The sequence below is a fragment of the Amphiura filiformis genome, chromosome 13 (assembly GCF_039555335.1).
Source record: "Amphiura filiformis chromosome 13, Afil_fr2py, whole genome shotgun sequence".
Taxonomy (NCBI): Eukaryota; Metazoa; Echinodermata; class Ophiuroidea; order Amphilepidida; family Amphiuridae; genus Amphiura; species Amphiura filiformis.
In genome coordinates, this window is record NC_092640.1 from 21769143 (window position 1) to 21785258 (window position 16116).

At 38.8% G+C, this 16116-nt stretch overlaps 1 protein-coding gene across 1 annotated transcript in view; it reads right to left on the reverse strand.

The window, feature by feature from the left end:
* Window positions 1-13842, reverse strand: part of LOC140168112 (membrane metallo-endopeptidase-like 1) — a 58984-nt gene extending 45142 nt beyond the window's left edge. Inside the window, exons 1-7 of the mRNA XM_072191416.1 lie at window positions 13639-13842; window positions 5694-5774; window positions 4387-4417; window positions 3950-4045; window positions 2826-2984; window positions 2420-2503; window positions 219-436 (exon numbers count right to left, since the gene is read on the reverse strand). Of these exons, the coding sequence (XP_072047517.1) occupies window positions 219-436; window positions 2420-2503; window positions 2826-2984; window positions 3950-4045; window positions 4387-4417; window positions 5694-5771 (666 nt within the window). The 5' untranslated portion in view covers window positions 5772-5774; window positions 13639-13842. The remainder of the gene's footprint in view (window positions 1-218; window positions 437-2419; window positions 2504-2825; window positions 2985-3949; window positions 4046-4386; window positions 4418-5693; window positions 5775-13638) is intronic.
* Between the last annotated feature and the right edge of the window lie 2274 nt (window positions 13843-16116).

Consider the following 16116-nt stretch of genomic DNA (forward strand, 5'->3'; position numbering starts at 1 on the left):
CATTTCAATGCATTTTTCATGCTGATTCCAAATATGGTAATGAAAATTTGCATTTCGGAAATTTGTGATTTTTTAGAATTTTTTTGAAACATGTCGTCTGCAGTCGACACCTGCGTGAAGAGGGTTAAGTTGTTGAAGACATGTCTGTTTGCAAGACACTATAGCCCAAAGCGCACAAGAAAAATATGTTACAGTGTTTTAAATTTAATTCTGTATACCTCAAGTTTGAATTCCTTTGAGTCTTCATAGTACTTTGCAGTAGCTCGCGCTATCGATGTACTGCCAGCGTAGACAAACAACCCCGTCATCATGGCTGTCATGTCAAAATTATCAGCATTAAAATTCCCGCCTGGGTTACTTCCCAGTACAGGCCATCCACCGAATGCAGCCTCCGTTCCGCCGTTGATTATATTTATACCGTTTGCCTCCCGCGTCTCTGCAATTGTAAATTATAACGTCATTATACAAATTGCCCATTCAGAAAATCATAAATTTAAGGGGGTACTAACACACCTGGCCAATTTTGTGCCTATTTTTGCATTTTTCTCAAAAACTAATAACACACGTTACCAAATTTATATATATTATAGAGGCAAGGAATCCAATTACTACACTGGAATTTCAGTGACCCAAGACAAGCGGTTCGTTATTTATCGATACGCCAGTTTGACGTATGTGATGCATAGTTTATTCGGCCAGTGTTTCAAGTTAGATCGTCACTATAGCACGCCAAAGAGGACAATATCCTATTAGTTCTCGATGAGTTTTTTTCTTCTTATTTTGCGATGATATTTTTTTTATTCTTGAAGAGTGTTTTTTTTTTTTCTCAGTGCGCTTTTTTCTCAGTGGAGTTTTTTTCTTTCTCAGTGTGCTTTTTTTTTTTTCTCGATGGAGTTTTTTTTCTTTCTCAGTGTGCTTTTTTTCTCGATGGAGTTTTTTTCTTTCTCGATGTGATTTTTTTTTCTCGGTGGAGTTTTTTCTTTCTCAATGTGTTTTTTTTTTTTTTCCTCAATGTTTTTTTAGGTTTTGTCCACTCTGGCGTGCTATGAAAGGCCCGTGCACAACCAAAGGAGTTACATGCATTGGCGACATCTGCGCTGTAAATTTCAGTTTTCTTTGCTTTACCTCAGTTGTCCGGCTAAAAATTAAAACGGGTCATATCTGACAGTAAAAGCTAACATTTTATGTTAAAGAAATACTAATCTATTTTTTATGGAAATGTTATAACATGGCTTTATATTTTTCAAGAAATTAGTCGTGATTAGTTAGCAGATTCTACGGTTCTATATACAGGACATGTCAGCCAAGAACCATTTTTTTCTAAGAGTGTTCGACAGGTAGGTATATACTTCAAACTTTTTATTAGTGAGTTAAGGGATGGGGTATGAACGTTTGGTGGGTATTTATTGTGGGACATTAGATCACATCAGACGTATCGAATTGCATTCTGAATACGAAGAATGTCCTTCTGATATCAAATAATTTTGATTTTTGAAATTCGCAATGTAATACATTTTATGGCAAATGATTAAAATGGATATTTTTGATATTTAACAGTACTCGAAGAAAACTGTATAAATATGATGATTTGTACTTGAAGTGTATGTAGGTGGGATGAAAAGCCGACGATCAATTGAAAATTTTGACCTTTCGTATTGAAGATACGGATTTTTTTCCCAAAACACCAAAAAAATTAGGTCTTTTTGGGAAAAAAATCCATATCTTCAATATGAAAGGTCAAAATTTTCAATTGATCGTCGGCTTTTCCTCCCAGCTACATAGCCTACATTTTAAGAATATATCATTAGATTGATAAAATTTACTTCGAGGACTGTTATATATCAAAAATGTGAAAAATATCAAATTTTAATAATTTGTCATAAAATTTGTATTAAATCGTGAATTTAAAAAAATAAAAATTTATTGATATCAGAAAGACATTCTGCGTATTCAGAATGCAATTCGATATGTCTGATGTGCTCTCATGTCCCACAAAAATACTGTCGAAACGCTCAAAACGCTCATTCCAGATCCTTAACGGGTACTACACCTGTGGTAAATTTGTGACTATTTTTGCATTTTCTCAAAAATAATAACACACTGGTAACAAAAGTTATGTATATTATTGGGGCAAGGAATCCAATTACTACACTGAAATTTCAGTGACTCAAGACAAGCGGTTCAGTATATATGATCGGAAATGAGGTACATCCTAGCAGTACCTTATTTCTTATCATAAATAACAAACCGCTTGTCTTGGGTCACTGAAATTCCAGTGTAGTAATTGGACTCCTTGCCCTTATAATATACATTATTTTTGTTACCACTGTGTTATTAGTTTGTGAGAAAAATGCAAAATAGACACAAATTTATCGAGGGGTGTAGTACCCCCTTAAGTGATAATACTATATTTTCATACCTTTGTCCATGCAAGAGTCGTACAATGTCCTTGCCTTCTTGACAGCTTCCGGTTCGTCCGATTTGTAAGGAGCTTCCAAGAGAACTACAGCAAAGCGAACAAAAAGTATAGTATTATTTTAATAATGAGAAAAATATGAAAAAGCTCTGAGATGTTTATTCAGGGAAAATCAATATTTATGTTTGGGGAAATGGGCGAAATAAAAAAGTGTTTAAGTTTTATTTTACTTGATCCTATATATCATGTATATAAATCTTGGTTCATGTCCATCTCAAGAAACACAACAGAGGCTTGACTCTTCAGCTACACCCTGTATTAACATCAAGCCTAACTCACAGTAAAAATATATCAATGATATATACGGAGGTAGTCCCTTTTACGGGATTTCTTGTTATTATATCTTTACCTCTCAAATCTTGTTGCCTGTCTATATCAGAATACATAGTTTTGGCCTGATCATGTCCATCTGGTACGATGGTGTTCTTGATCCAGTTACCGCATGCATAATCGTAGAAATCATTACAGGGATCCACGCTGGAGTCCATTGTTTGAAGCAGCGAGTGAGCTGGAAATGAACATAGTTGGATTGTCATGAAACTTGGTTGATATGATCACCCTTGAGCAGCAAACATTCTTGTTTGAAGCAGCGAGTGGAAGAGAATTGCATTCTCGTTATGATTCCCGTATACTGACGAACCCTGTTCTGACTATAAACGGTCCGTTTGTTTTATATGACTATAGAGGGCCATTTCGCCGATTTTTTTAATAGAGCAAAGCTGAATCGCGTTAGGCACTTCCAGGGGTACTAACCCTAACACTTTACCCTGCTTTTTGATATCGGAAGTTAAAGAAGATACGAAAAAGGAGAGAAGATGAACAAAGAAGTCAAAGAAGAACAAAGAAATCAAAGAAGTCCAGGGATTCGAACCTTTGATGTTGATCCCCCGAATGCCAACCACACGATCACGGACCGGTAGCTACACGGGTTATCGCTGCCCTGGCAGCAATTCCGTGAGCATATAACACTTAGGGTTATTGCGTCATTGCAGACCCTGGGATTCACGCATGCGCTTAATTTTTCATCGTGGTATTTTGTGGTATTTTTAGGTGTTAGGGTTAGGCCCTATACGCCGTAGAAGCGCATGACGTAGTTAATCGGATTAACATGCTCAATACACATCATTTAATATAATATGAAAATAACAATGACAACAATATTAACAATAACAAGAATCTGACAATAGCAACAAGCTGAACCGAGCAACAACAATAACAGCACACATATCGTTATAAATTCAACAGAGAGCCGAATCCAGAATCGACTTTTTGTAAATCCATTTTACGCATGCATTATTTTTTAATTAGAGAACAAGGGATCTATGCTTTACCTGTAGAAGACAGAATATGATCATTCAAAACCCTTTACACTTTTGTGGATGTGGCTCTTCATGTTTGCATGTTTTAAAAGCGCTCGATAGTAAGCACATATGCTCACTATCGAGTTTTTACGGTAGGTGTAGGCCTACTTACCTAAACTAACACAGGCTGTATTATTACACACGGTGGAGACTGGGCCTGTTTGTACTTCCTCTGCTTTCGTGTTTGGGCCAATCAAGGTCAAATACACTATGAAAATTAAGATAATATGCGAAAAAATACATAAAGTCTTTTCTTTCTTTCTTTCTTTCTTTCTTTCTTTCTTTCTTTCTTTCTTTTTCTTTCTTTCTTTCTTTCTTTCTTTCTTTCTTTCTTTCTTTCTTTCTTTCTTTCTTTCTTTCTTTCTTTCTATATTTCTTTCTTTCTTTCTTTCTTTCTTTCTTTCTTTCTTTTTCTTTCTTTCTTTCTTTCTTTCTTTCTTTCTTTCTTTCTTTCTTTCTTTCTTTCTTTCTTTCTTTCTTTCTTTCTTTCTTTCTTTCTTTCTTTCTTTCTTTCTCACTTTTAGCGACAGAACTATGCCATTCTCTTACCGATAGCGAAGACAAGTCCAGCAACAAGAAGAATTAGCTGTGGTCTAAGACCACGAACACAGCCGTGGTGTGACCCCTTAATGACCTTTGACTCCAAAATCTCAGAACACTCCATAGACATCGGCTAATCTCAATGCACGTTTGCACGTGGCATCACTCTGCTGTTATTTGTGCCAGAAGAGGCATTTAGAAGGAATTTCGTTTTAGACCGGAAGTGACCCCTAAATGACCTTTGATCCCAAATAAAAAATACCGGAGATACACTGGATAACCACAATTCATGGGTGGACATACCGTTACTGTCCTATGTTTTGTTTAGCTAATAAAATTTTTTGAAATTATTTCGTTTTATACCGGAAGTGACCCTTTAATGACCTTTGACCCCAAATCTGTGTACAACCCGTAGACACTGGGTAATGACAATGCATGTGTGCAAGTGGCGTCACTGTCCTACGTAATATGTTGGAGAAGATGCATTTTAAAGGTATTTCGTTTTATACCGGAAGTGACCCCTTAATGACCTATCACCCAAATTAAAAAAATACCACATATACACTGGGTAACCACAATTCATGTGTGAACACATCGTTACTGTCCTATGTTTTGTTTAGCTAATAAATTTTTTTGAAGGTATTTCGTTTTATACCGGAAGTGACCCCTTAATGACCTTTGACCCCAAATCTGTGTACACCCCATACACACTTGGTAATAAAAATGCATGTGTGCAAGTGGCGTCACTGTCCTACATAATCTGTGGAAGAAGATGCATTTTAGAGGTATTTCTTTTAATACCGGAAGTGACCCCTTAATGAGCTTTGACCCCAAATAAAAAAATACCACATATACATTGGATAACTACAGATCATATGTGAACATACCGTTACTGTGCTATGTTTTACTTAGCTAATAAAAATTTTTGAAGGTTTTTTTTGTTTTTTACCGGAAGTGACCCCTTAATGACCTTTGACCCCAAATCTGTGTACACCAAATAGACACTGGGTAATCACAATGCACGTGTGCAAGTGGCATTACTGTCCTACGTTATATGTGGGAGAAGATGCATTTTGAGCTGAAATTACGTTTTTGACCTCCGTGATCCCTGCGTGACCTTTGACCCCACAAGTTTCATGTGACATGTAGGGGCACGGTCAATGATCATTGTGACCAAGTTAGGTCAAAATCGATGTAAGCATGTGAGTGCTAGAGCAAATGTAATGGTTGACAGAAAGAAGAAAGAAAGAAAGAAAGAAAGAAAGAAAGAACCTGTAAGAAAAAAGACACAGCCGTGACTAACGTCACGGCTGTGTAAGTAGCATCATCAGACACCAGAAAGCACACACTCCATAGTTTTTGTTTTTAGGTCTGTTCTCGTTATCCTCCATCATAACCTGTCAGAAAGATAATACACTGGTCGTGTTCAGTGGTGTTAATACTGGTCGTGGTCAGTGGTGTTAATACACTGGTCGTGTTCAGCGGTGTTAATACACTGGTCGTGTTCAGTGGTGTTAATACACTGGTCGTGTTCAGTGGTGTTAATATACTGGTCGTGTTCAGTGGTGTTAATACACTGGTCGTGTTCAGTGGTGTTAATACTGGTCGTGTTCAGTGGTGTTAATACACTGGTCGTGTTCAGTGGTGTTAATACACTGGTCATGTTCAGTGGTGTTAATACACTGATCGTGTTCAGTGGTGTTAATACAATGGTCATGTTCAGTGGTGTGAATACACTGGTCGTGTTCAGTGGTGTTAATACACTGGTCATGTTCAGTGGTGTTAATACACTGGTCGTGTTCAGTGGTGTTAATATACTGGTCGTGTTCAGTGGTGTTAATACACTGGTCGTGTTCAGTGGTGTTAATACTGGTCGTGTTCAGTGGTGTTAATACACTGGTCGTGTTCAGTGGTGCTAATACACTGGTAATGCTCAGTGGTGTTAAAACACTGGTCGTGTTCAGTGGTGTTTACACTGGTGTTCAGTGGTGTGAATACACTGGTCGTGTTCAGTGGTGTTAATACACTGGTCGTGTTCAGTGGTGTTAATACACTGGTCGTGCTCAGTGGTGTTAATACACTGGTCGTGTTCAGTGATGTTGATACTGGTCATGTTCAGTGGTGTTAATACACTGGTCATGTTCAGTGGTGTCAATACCCTGGTCGTGTTCAGTGGTGTTTATACACTGATCGTGTTCAGTGGTGTTAATACACTGATCGTGTTCAGTGGTGTTAATACACTGATCGTGTTCAGTGGTGCTAGTACACTGGTCGTGTTCAGTGGTGTTAGTACACTGGTCGTGTTCAGTGGTGTCAATACCCTGGTCGTGTTCAGTGGTGTTTATACACTGATCGTGTTCAGTGGTGTTAATACACTGGTCGTGTTCAGTGGTGTTAATACACTGATCGTGTTCAGTGGTGTGAATACACTGGTCGTGCTCAGTGGTGTTAATACACTGGTCGTGTTCAGTAGTGTTAATACACTGGTAATGCTCAGTGGTGTTAATACACTGGTCGTGTTCAGTGGTGTTAATACTGGTCGTGTTCAGTGGTGTTAATACACTGGTCGTGTTCAGTGGTGTTAATACACTGGTCGTGTTCAGTGATGTTGATACTGGTCATGTTCAGTGGTGTTAATACACTGGTCATGTTCAGTGGTGTCAATACCCTGGTCGTGTTCAGTGGTGTTTATACACTGATCGTGTTCAGTGGTGTGAATACACTGGTCGTGCTCAGTGGTGTTAATACACTGGTCGTGTTCAGTGGTGTTAATACTGGTCGTGGTCAGTGGTGTTAATACTGGTCGTGCTCAGTGGTGTGAATACACTGGTCGTGTTCAGTAGTGTTAATACACTGGTAATGCTCAGTGGTGTTAATACACTGGTCGTGTTCAGTGGTGTTAATACTGGTCGTGTTCAGTGATGCTGATACTGGTCATGTTCAGTGGTGTTAATACACTGGTCATGTTCAGTGGTGTCAATACCCTGGTCGTGTTCAGTGGTGTGAATACACTGGTCGTGTTCAGTGGTGTTAACACACTGATCGTGTACAGTGGTGTTAATACACTGGTCGTGTTCAATGGTGTTAATACACTGGTCGTGTTCAGTGGTGTTAATACACTGGTCGTGTTCAGTGGTGTGAATACACTGGTCGTGTTCAGTGGTGCTAATACACTGGTCATGTTCAGTGGTGTTAATACACTGATCGTGTTCAGTGGTGTTAATACACTGGTCGTGTTCAGTGGTGTTAAGTTAATACACTGGTCGTGTTCAGTAATGTTAATACACTGGTCATGTTCAGTGGTGTTAATACTGGTCGTGTTCAGTGGTGTTAATACTGGTCGTGTTCAGTGGTGTTAATACTGGTCGTGTTCAGTGGTGTTAATACTGGTCGTGTTCAGTGATGTTGATACTGGTCATGTTCAGTGGTGTTAATACACTGGTAATGTTCAGTGGTGTTAATACACTGGTCGTGTTCAGTGGTGTTAATACTGGTCGTGTTCAGTGGTGTTAATACACTGGTCGTGTTCAGTGGTGTTAACACACTGATCGTGTACAGTGGTGTTAATACACTGGTCGTGTTCAATGGTGTTAATACACTGGTCGTGTTCAGTGGTGTTAATACACTGGTCGTGTTCAGTGGTGTTAACACACTGATCGTGTACAGTGGTGTTAATACACTGGTCGTGTTCAGTGGTGTTAATACACTGGTCGTGTTCAGTGGTGTGAATACACTGGTCGTGTTCAGTGGTGCTAATACACTGGTCATGTTCAGTGGTGTTAATACACTGATCGTGTTCAGTGGTGTTAATACACTGGTCGTGTTCAGTGGTGTTAAGTTAATACACTGGTCGTGTTCAGTAATGTTAATACACTGGTCATGTTCAGTGGTGTTAATACTGGTCGTGTTCAGTGGTGTTAATACTGGTCGTGTTCAGTGGTGTTAATACTGGTCGTGTTCAGTGGTGTTAATACACTGGTCGTGTTCAGTGGTGTTAGTACACTGGTCGTGTTCAGTGGTGTTAATACTGGTCGTGTTCAGTGGTGTTAATACACTGATCGTGTTCAGTGGTGTTAATACACTGGTCATGTTCAGTGGTGTGAATACACTGGTCGTGTTCAGTGGTGTTAATACACTGGTCGTGTTCAGTGGTGTTAATACACTGGTCGTGTTCAGTGGTGTTAATACTGGTCGTGTTCAGTGGTGCTAATACTGGTCGTGTTCAGTGGTGTTAATACACTGGTCATGTTCAGTGGTGTTAATACACTGGTCGTTTAAAGTGGTGTTAATACACTGGTCATGTTCAGTGGTGTTAATACACTGGTCGTGTTCAGTGGTGTTAATACTGGTCGTGTTCAGTGGTGTTAATACACTGGTCGTGTTCAGTGGTGCTAATACACTGGTAATGCTCAGTGGTGTTAACACACTGATCGTGTTCAGTGGTGTTAATACACTGGTCATGTTCAGTGGTGTGAATACACTGGTCGTGTTCAGTGGTGTTAATACACTGGTCGTGTTCAGTGGTGTTAATACACTGGTCGTGCTCAGTGGTGTTAATACACTGGTCGTGTTCAGTGATGTTGATACTGGTCATGTTCAGTGGTGTTAATACACTGGTCATGTTCAGTGGTGTCAATACCCTGGTCGTGTTCAGTGGTGTTTATACACTGATCGTGTTCAGTGGTGTTAATACTGGTCGTGTTCAGTGGTGTTAATACACTGATCGTGTTCAGTGGTGTTAACACACTGATCGTGTACAGTGGTGTTAATACACTGGTCGTGTTCAATGGTGTTAATACACTGGTCGTGTTCAGTGGTGTTAATACACTGGTCGTGTTCAGTGGTGTTAACACACTGGTCGTGTACAGTGGTGTTAATACACTGGTCGTGTTCAGTGGTGTTAATACACTGGTCGTGTTCAGTGGTGTGAATACACTGGTCGTGTTCAGTGGTGCTAATACACTGGTCATGTTCAGTGGTGTTAATACACTGGTCGTGTTCAGTAGTGTTAATACACTGGTAATGCTCAGTGGTGTTAATACACTGGTCGTGTTCAGTGGTGTTAATACTGGTCGTGTTCAGTGGTGTTAATACACTGGTCGTGTTCAGTGGTGTGAATACACTGGTCGTGCTCAGTGGTGTTAATACACTGGTCGTGTTCAGTGATGTTGATACTGGTCATGTTCAGTGGTGTTAATACACTGGTCATGTTCAGTGGTGTCAATACCCTGGTCGTGTTCAGTGGTGTTTATACACTGATCGTGTTCAGTGGTGTGAATACACTGGTCGTGCTCAGTGGTGTTAATACACTGGTCGTGTTCAGTGGTGTTAATACTGGTCGTGGTCAGTGGTGTTAATACTGGTCGTGCTCAGTGGTGTGAATACACTGGTCGTGTTCAGTAGTGTTAATACACTGGTAATGCTCAGTGGTGTTAATACACTGGTCGTGTTCAGTGGTGTTAATACTGGTCGTGTTCAGTGATGTTGATACTGGTCATGTTCAGTGGTGTTAATACACTGGTCATGTTCAGTGGTGTCAATACCCTGGTCGTGTTCAGTGGTGTGAATACACTGGTCGTGTTCAGTGGTGTTAACACACTGATCGTGTACAGTGGTGTTAATACACTGGTCGTGTTCAATGGTGTTAATACACTGGTCGTGTTCAGTGGTGTTAATACACTGGTCGTGTTCAGTGGTGTGAATACACTGGTCGTGTTCAGTGGTGCTAATACACTGGTCATGTTCAGTGGTGTTAATACACTGATCGTGTTCAGTGGTGTTAATACACTGGTCGTGTTCAGTGGTGTTAAGTTAATACACTGGTCGTGTTCAGTAATGTTAATACACTGGTCATGTTCAGTGGTGTTAATACTGGTCGTGTTCAGTGGTGTTAATACTGGTCGTGTTCAGTGGTGTTAATACTGGTCGTGTTCAGTGGTGTTAATACTGGTCGTGTTCAGTGATGTTGATACTGGTCATGTTCAGTGGTGTTAATACACTGGTAATGTTCAGTGGTGTTAATACACTGGTCGTGTTCAGTGGTGTTAATACTGGTCGTGTTCAGTGGTGTTAATACACTGGTCGTGTTCAGTGGTGTTAACACACTGATCGTGTACAGTGGTGTTAATACACTGGTCGTGTTCAATACACTGGTCGTGTTCAGTGGTGTTAATACACTGGTCGTGTTCAGTGGTGTTAACACACTGATCGTGTACAGTGGTGTTAATACACTGGTCGTGTTCAGTGGTGTTAATACTGGTCGTGGTCAGTGGTGTTAATACACTGGTCATGTTCAGTGGTGTTAATACACTGGTCATGTTCAGTGGTGTTAATACACTGGTCATGTTCAGTGGTGTTAATACCCTGGTCGTGTTCAGTGGTGTTAATACACTGGTCGTGTTCAGTGGTGTTAATACTGGTCGTGGTCAGTGGTGTTAATACACTGGTCGTGTTCAGTGGTGTGAATACACTGGTCGTGTTCAGTGGTGTTAATACACTGGTCGTGTTCAATGGTGTTAATACACTGGTCGTGTTCAGTGGTGTTAATACACTGGTCGTGTTCAGTGGTGTTAATACACTGGTCGTGTTCAGTGGTGTTAATACACTGGTCGTGTTCAGTGGTGTTAATACACTGGTCGTGTTCAATGGTGTTAATACACTGGTAATGCTCAGTGGTGTTAATACACTGGTCGTGTTCAGTGGTGTGAATACGCTGGTCGTGTTCAGTTGTGTTAATACTGGTCGTGTTCAGTGGTGTTAATACACTGGTCGTGTTCAATGGTGTTAATACACTGGTCGTGTTCAGTGGTGTTAGTACACTGGTAATGCTCAGTGGTGTTAATACACTGGTCGTGTTCAGTGGTGTTAATACACTGGTCGTGTTCAATGGTGTTAATACACTGGTAATGCTCAGTGGTGTTAATACACTGGTCGTGTTCAGTGGTGTTAATACACTGGTCGTGTTCAATGGTGTTAATACACTGGTCGTGTTCAGTGGTGTTAGTACACTGGTCGTGTTCAGTTGTGTTAATACTGGTCGTGTTCAGTGGTGTTAATACACTGGTAATGCTCAGTGGTGTTAACACACTGATCGTGTACAGTGGTGTTAATACACTGGTCGTGTTCAGTGGTGTTAATACACTGGTCGTGGTCAGTGGTGTTAATACACTGGTCATGTTCAGTGGTGTTAATACACTGGTCGTGTTCAGTGGTGTTAATACACTGGTCATGTTCAGTGGTGTTAATACACTGGTCGTGTTCAGTGGTGTTAATACACTGATCGTGGTCAGTGGTGTTAATACACTGGTCATGTTCAGTGGTGTTAATACACTGGTCGTGTTCAGTGGTGTTAATACACTGGTCATGTTCAGTGGTGTTAATACACTGGTCATGTTCAGTGGTGTTAATACACTGGTCGTGGTCAGTGGTGTTAATACACTGGTCGTGTTCAGTGGTGTTAATACACTGATCGTGATCAGTGGTGTTAATACACTGGTCGTTTTAGTTTAGTTTAGGTTTAGTTTAGTTTAGTTTAGTTTAGTTTAGTTTATTATATTCATTAATCATTACACGTAAAATACCAAAATATGATGTGTGAGGCAAAAGGGGAACTCCGAATACACTGTAAAAACAACTGATAACATTTAATAAACACTAAAACACGTTTATTTTTATATTGTATAGGAAGCGTTGCATACGATCCCCATCACACGTTTATAGCGGTTTTTGTGATAAAAATATAAACACTCCAACACGAATATTGATATAAACATGTTAAATTGTTACTAATCCATCAATAAATCCTTTTATAAACGACAGCAGTGTTAATCGTATGCAACGCCTCCTATACTTTTACGTGTAGAATATAAATATAAAGGCGTTTTAGTGTTTAATAAGTGTTATCCGTTGTTTTTTACAGTGCAGAACCGAAGGCGTACCAAATAAAAGATAACAGAGGATTGCATGTCAAATACAATGCAATAATGTATAACGTATGAAATATGTGTAGCAGGACGTACAATACGAGCGTAGCAGCTCGACTTGCTTCAAGTGGTGAATGTAAAATTCATGGAAGCTTTGCCACTTCCAAAAATTTCTGTTTCAAAATTTTGAAGTTATTCTTTCGAAATAATTAATATTTACCATCATAACTTTAAAAAAACCTATTTGACATTTGAATTGTTAGGCCAGATAGTGGACTTTCTTATCTTACTTTAAATACTTCAGGCATATGATTTCACACCACCAAATAGTATATATGGTTGTGCGCCCTTGAATTTCACTTCTCAGAAAAACCCATTGATTCTGAATTTAAGCATTAAAATGAGCAGAAATTTGCATAATTTTAGCCAAATTTAGATTGGTCATGATTAGTAATATTAATTCCTGCAAGTGTACCACAGATGGGAGAGATCGAATAACTTTTAATGATTTTAAGCAGCCTTTTCTTTACAGAAACACCGGCATGGTTTTGCCTGAAAAATAGGAAATTCCCAGACATCGTAGACTTTGAGGGCCAGTCGTAAAAAATAATGACGGTCAACCTATACTTTTTCCCAGCCAGAGGGATCAGGCAAGGGCTGATTTGAACCATCATAGCTGTCGCTTAAAACTGAGTCGCTCCTGTGAAGAAAAAATGACGTTTTCTTAAGGCAAATTTAGCACATATCTCTATGGGACTCTGATTTGGTGGTGTGAGATCATATACTGTGAACTGCAGGGGTACGTAGTGTTTGAGGAAAATGCCAACCAAATGCCCACAAGGCACACTTCATCCCTAGCTCATGTAGCCAGCGCATCGTCCTACACAGGATCTGACCTGACTAAAAAATTGAGAGAGTCCAGTATATATGATATAATATACCGGGATATAAACTTCTACCACTGATTATACATGGGTCCTATGAAGAGCATGAATAGAGAAAAAGTAAGGTGGAAGCCTTGATCAAGGCTAGTATAGCAGCAAATAGCATTCATAAAAGTTAAGAATATATTGCAAGCGACAAATATATCTGCAGAATCATGACGCTTTTAGAAAACGGTCAAATACTATCATTTCCTCTGTATTAAACTGTATTATTTTTTTACCAAAAATCACTGTAAAAAGTGGAATCTTTTAGCAGATTGTCAATCATTAAATCATGCGACACAACAGCATGACAATACATGCCACTCCCTGGTCCCAGATCATGCATGTACTCAGATACTTACACGCACACTGTACTGACACGCTTCAAAAAACTATTAACGACAAAATCTTACCTTTTTGGTCACAAGATTAAAATATCTCCCCAAAGTCAACGAAAAGTCTCCAAATCTCCACAATCTGGTATTAAACTATTTTTTTAAATCCTCCAGAAATTTGAAAGAAAGTGCCTTCTCAGTCGGGAAGCACCGTATATAATATGAATCCGCCGTATACCAACTTGAAATGCAAAGTGGGCATTAACATTAATTCGGTATTGATATGTATATTTATATTGAAAGGGTGTCGCAAAAACATAATTGTTGTGTACATGTCATGCAGGTCATCCGTAACACGCCAGTAAGTTTCTATAGTTATTTACCATAGAGTTCAAGTATAACAATAATGCTCTATTTTATCATATTAACATGTTGATATTTGGCACCCACGCAGCTATTCATGACATATAAATATCTCAAAAAAGTAATTACCCGCTTTAAATAATAGTCATTATTCAAAAACGGGCTATTGTATTACGAATCTGTAAAATGCGTTGGAAGCAGAATTTATTTCTGCACATTTTGACTCTTCATTTGTAGCAAGTGACTAAGACGTCACAGCGTACATTTTAAAAATGAATGTAACCCAAGATTTAAAAGTTGCAGTAAATTGTATTGATTTGTAAGTTCAGTATAATGGAAGGAAATCTTGGGTAATGAATGATATCTGAGTGTTTTTGTATTGTTGTAAGTGCAACTTTCAAATCTGGACCTCACTTCATTAAATTGACCGGTGCTTTATTGTTTTCTGGGCTATCGTATAATGGCAATTTTTGCCAAATCTTAATAGTACCATTCGCATGATGCTTTGAAATACAAAGCCGCAACGCTAGACGTTAATCCACAAGCCTCAACATACTTTACAGGTATGTAAAGTATGCGCACACCCTAGAATTTCACAATTAACCTTCGCAGTCAGGATCAGGTCTCCAAATTTCGTACGCTTGACAAAAACATCAAAATAGCACTAAAAAGAACATTTAAAAAAAATAGTAGGCAACATGTTATTGCAAAATATTTGTTGGCAAACATTTTTGCAAAATATCTTGTCAACACTTGATAACCTTTTGTTAGAATGTTTTGAATCCGTTTCTGAAAGTTAATAAAACGTTGTTATACCTTATATACAACCCGATATTTTAACGTTTTCTGTAAAATGTTTTATATTTGCTGGGTAGTACAGTAGATGAATAGTGTCATTGAAGGATTTATATTCATGTATTTTACTGTTCATTGGTTTATTTGAGTAGCATATAAACGTGTTGTCCATTAATTATCTTCTGGAAACATGCCTGCAGTTATATCGTCATTATCATCCATTACCGTATGTGTTTAAAGTGTCACTATAGTTGGAACAATTATTGAAAGAACACATAACGGTCATCCACATATTATTAGGGTAGACGCGGTATTGTTTTCATTATCTTAGGCCCTATTATTGAAAAATAACACTTTGATGTTTTGTAAAAGTTCATTCTACAAATCATATACGTTGAAAACTTGCTTGATTTATTGTTGTTAATGAGTTACGTATGTTTTACAAAAGTGTTGTTGTTTCAGCCCTCTTTACAACATAACTCAAGAACCACAGGACCTACAAAAGTATATCTATGATAGTTGAATTCTTCTAAACACTCGCTATGAAATGATCAATGTAATTTTTGCAAAAGCTCACTACCATTCGCAAGATGATGCGAACTACCAAATCGCAACAGTTTAAAATAGTTGGTAACCTTAAGCTTCAGAAAGTAGCAATCACTAAGACACTTGTAGGCCTACCTCAACTCAGTCTTTCCGAGAACTGTATACAGAACAGACTACCAAAGGAAACTGCACTTGCACCAACGCTGGAGAGTGGAGACCCGAGGCCCGCCTAAGTCACATTTTCAACTTATGTAAACTGTGTTTGTCATGACATTCAAAGCTCGAGTGTATATTGTTGGAGGATTGCCATGCCGCCATAACAAAAGCAGAAGCAGAATGCACACACCCACGCACCCCATACATAACACACACCCCACCATGCACCCCACATATAACACACCCCACCCCATACCGTCAGCATAGGGCCTACACCCACACATAACAATAACATACACCCCAACATGCACATACCATATTAAACAATAAGTAAAGTTACCGTATTCAAGAGCAGCCTGGATGCGGTAAGATAACATTAGTCGCACTCTTGTATATACCATGTATTTTTATGCTGGTGCAAATGTCTAAGAATTATATAATAAGTTTGCGTTCAATCCTTACTTGGATCATACACTGAGTTTGGCATCATTATATATAATTTTGTTGTTATTATTACAATTATTATGTTATAATCAAATAACAGAAATGTCTGTACAAAAATGTCAGATCTTCAACAGTTTCATGATCAAACATGACATACCAAACCTGTTATAATATGTATATGCAATATCCCACCAATGCACTCTGTAACTCCACTAATCGTCATATTGCCAGCATGGCTCTCAATAATTATTC